This window comes from Zea mays, chromosome 1 (assembly GCF_902167145.1).
Source record: "Zea mays cultivar B73 chromosome 1, Zm-B73-REFERENCE-NAM-5.0, whole genome shotgun sequence".
Classification (NCBI taxonomy): Eukaryota; Viridiplantae; Streptophyta; class Magnoliopsida; order Poales; family Poaceae; genus Zea; species Zea mays.
The window spans coordinates 152,532,043-152,535,833 of NC_050096.1; the positions used below are offsets into that span (position 1 = coordinate 152,532,043).

A 3,791-nucleotide genomic window follows, 5' to 3' on the forward strand; every position below is an offset into this window, starting at 1 on the left:
AATAATATTTGGGCAACTATGTTTTATATACAATGAATATCATAGAAAAAATTTAAACTGCTGAGAAGGTGGTACGAAGAAAATACCCCCTTAAGTCAATTGGAACACCAGTCTGAATTGTATGTTCCCACTTAAAGATATCCTCCGCCCATCCAGAACGTTTCTTGCTCTAAGCAATCTTATATTTTTTTTGAGGTCATGATAATCGCTTCCGCGAACCTCTTGTATGGCATGTGTTTACACCAATCTTGAGTCGGTGTAAAGTCGATAAAAGTCACATGCTTTTTAACATGATCTATTATGAAGAGGGCGTAACATCCATTGAATTTCCATGGCATGAGAACCTGCAAAATATCAGTCATTAGGATCCTACAACAGAAGTGTCCTTTATAAATACATTCGAAATGAACACATACTTACATATCTACAACCCGTGATATAATAATTCATTGATGGCCAACAATCGAGTGTTTTGGCTAACTCTTCTGTTGTAGGATCCTGATGGTACTTTGGAAGTTTACCAAAACCAACCATTCTCTGGACAGTATATATACATGTCCACATGATGATTAGATGTATATACTATATATTAATACATTAATGATTGGAAACAAACTTACCCAAAAACGCATGTCCATATAATGCTTTCTATTATTTATGATTTCTTGTTTCGGCCTACGTGACTCTTTATTGGCAAGCAGCCGAACAGCCATATCAAAACATCTTAGAATCATATCTTGAGTTGTCGTTAATATGTTTTGTAGGTCTTTGACAGATATTTCTATCTTAAAAGGATTGAAACTTCGCACCCATGTTCTCCTGTAATGTAGCATGACGAAAGTCTATATCAAGAATCTAAGTAGTCGATATACATAAAATAAATAAATCAATGAGCACTTACTCTAGTGTCGTATCATCTTCTATTAACATGATATAATCACATAAAACATCTATTGAATCGGCTTTGGTCACTGGCATGTCCTTTGTGGAAAGACCAACCATTAAAAAGTCATTGGTGCAACCATCGGTAGAGACTTTTACAGGAGCTCTTTTATCCCAATCATCAACAAACCACCTTTGCAAGTCTGCTTGAGTAATAGGGCCTTCCTCATCTTCATACACTACTTCGCTATCATCAAGCACGTGGAGTAGTTTCCTCTTATTAGAATCTGTTGGGTTTTCTAATAGCTCAACATCAGATGGGCTTCTAGAGTCAACTTCTTTTTCATTTTTGTATAACAGACACCCCCTTCTCTTATTCAGGTCTAAAGATAGTAATATAGCAGCCATTTTTTTCCTAAAGTGTGACATGTCATCCTACAAATAAGAAACAATTATTTAGCATTATATATGTAACACTGACTGTAGATGTCCATATATGTCATAGTAGTAATAATATACCTGGGTAAAACTGTTAGACAGTTCATCCCCTGTCCAGTATTCGATATAGTTCAAAAGAAAGAGGCCACATGAAGAGCTACAATATACATTAATACCAACATAAAGATTAGTATGAATGAAGAAATTGGTAAAGAAGATCTTAGGACGTACCTATCTGTCTGCTTTGCATATCCCATGTTTATTTCTCTGAGCGGCCAAGAAGCAACTTGGAGGTCTGGCCACCTGTGGTCTTTTAACTCCTTACGTTGAGATATCATATCTATTTGTATTTGCAGTCCTTTAATCTTTATAAATATGGTAAAATAAAATTAGACATTGGGATAAGTTAATATTGAATTCATAATTGTTTAGTTTGTGCATACTCACAGAGTCAGTGAGGTCTTTGCGGTCTTGTGAAGTACCAAGTGAATCGAGCACTTGTATCTCCATATTTCTTGCATGGATCACAGCAAGATACCAGTGCGTCTCTCGGATGTTTATCGGAATAAACACCTACAAAACAATTATAAATACTTGCATAAGAATAAAATACATATAAACACTAACTGTTCAGATTGCAAACTCATATGTACCATGTCATGGTCTAGGTAAAGTAACACCCTTCGTTCAGCGCTACATATGTGTGCCATGTCTTTAATTGGATATAGCTCCTCTGTTTTAATTTCAAGATCACCATCTTGCTTCAGGAAATTGAACTGGAAAGCATTTTCTATGTGAACGCGACCTCCAGATCGGCACTTTAGATGCTTTTGAGCTTTTATCAAATTTATGTAACAGTCTATAACCTGCAAGTGTGTAAGTTGTGGTTAAAAATACCTGGATGAGTAAAAAAACTTATACATAACAACGTCGCCAAATATAAAAACTAAGCATGGATTACCTCGTCACCTAAATATGCGCTCGGCTGAAATAAACACTCCATCCACTTCCTTTCAACAAAGGCATCATCAATAAGAACGACTTCTACCCTTGGTTCACAAGGGATTTCCTTGATAAAATCGATGAGAGCAAGATCACCTTGCGTGCAAATATAGTCTAGGAGCAACCAGTCATGATATAAAACTAAAATTAGTTATTACAAAAAATACAAATTGATCCATACAGAACTATGAAAATTATAATACCTTCTCGAACTATTGCGGTTGCCACCGATTTTTTTGGCTTGTTATGAGACAAGCCTACAAATAGAGATTCCATTCTCGCGGGACAAAAACCTACATTCAAAACAAATTGTTAGATGCATAAAAATTAATATTGCTAATTTCACAAATGATCCAAAACTCAACAATACTTTAAGATAGTATGCATGCTCTAATAATACACAAACATGTGCGGCTCTAATAAAAACAATTGTAGCATGCAAACATGACTTGATAATACACCAGACCAATCAAACATAAGAGAAACATCATCCTATTAGTTTGTTAGTTGAACATGCAACTCTTACCATGGGTCTAATTTGTTAGGACCTCTTTGTAGACGATGTTCTTGGTATATGTCCCACAATCTACGGTGGGGGTTTTCTTTACACCCTTCCTTGACTTTTTCCTCCCATCGACAGCTGGGATGACAAGAATCTTTATGTTCGATCGGGCTGTCGCTCTAGATAGAGCAACATATAGTTGGCCATGAGAGAACACTGGTTCAGGCAAGTATACACCAACATTGGGAATAGTCTGACCCTGTGCTTTGTTAACCGTCATTGCAAAGCTAAGCCGTACAGGAAACTGCTTTCTTTTGAACTGGAAAGGGAACATCTCTTCATCGGAGGGACACAGCAGTATACACGGTAGGAAAATCCGTTTTCCAACGTGTTGACCCAGTACAATCTCTGCGTCAATGCTATTTCTTTGGAAGCCACGAACGACCAGCCTGGTGCCATTGCAAAGTCCATTTGCAGGGTCTATATTTCGGAGCAATATAACAGGACATCCAATCTTGAGCTTCAAAACATGAGGTGGTAGCCCATTAGGCGTCAATGTGTTTAGGAACTCGGGTGGGTAGTAGTTGTGGGGATCATCCATGGCGCTATCGAAACTATGGTACACCATATGCTCCCCTTGAAAACGATCAATCATCTTAACATTTATCATATCAACCCAGTCGTTCCGTGTTGACAGTATTGCCCTTGAAGTGATGTAGGTGGAATCAGACATATTTTCGTTGAGATTTGGGAAAGCAAAGTCTATTAGGTTGTCAAGATCGTTGTCACTCCCACTGTAAGGCACACACACATCATCAGGAAGACGAATGTCGCCGTCACTATTTGTTTCCTCAGTTCCACCGCCTACACGCAGCAAAAACTCCGCAAACCAAGGGTCGTTTTTTGCTCTCATGTTGCTAACAAGCTTTAAGTGGGACATGGACTCCCATAGGTAAGACATCCGTAG

At 37.7% G+C, this 3,791-nt stretch overlaps 1 protein-coding gene across 1 annotated transcript; it reads right to left on the bottom strand.

Moving 5' to 3' along the window:
- Window positions 1–354: 354 nt before the first annotated feature.
- On the bottom strand, window positions 355–3,495 carry LOC118473075 (probable ubiquitin-like-specific protease 2B). The gene is made up of 7 exons (XM_035961590.1): window positions 2,526–3,495; window positions 2,282–2,436; window positions 1,974–2,186; window positions 1,768–1,893; window positions 1,552–1,685; window positions 1,402–1,477; window positions 355–369 (listed from the first exon to the last, which is right to left on the bottom strand). The coding sequence occupies exons 1-7, from the start codon at window positions 2,596–2,598 to the stop codon at window positions 355–357; spliced, it is 792 nt and encodes a 263-aa protein (XP_035817483.1). The 5' UTR covers window positions 2,599–3,495.
- Between the last annotated feature and the right edge of the window lie 296 nt (window positions 3,496–3,791).

Coding starts and splice junctions, on each gene's coding strand:
- LOC118473075 (XM_035961590.1), bottom strand. CDS start 2,598: ATGGAATCTCTATTTGTAGGCTTGTCTCATAACAAGCCAAAAAAATCG. Junction 1,894..1,973: donor TTTACCTAGACCATGACATG/GTACATATGAGT, acceptor ATTGTTTTGTAG/GTGTTTATTCCGATAAACAT. Junction 1,478..1,551: donor TATGCAAAGCAGACAGATAG/GTACGTCCTAAG, acceptor TGTATATTGTAG/CTCTTCATGTGGCCTCTTTC.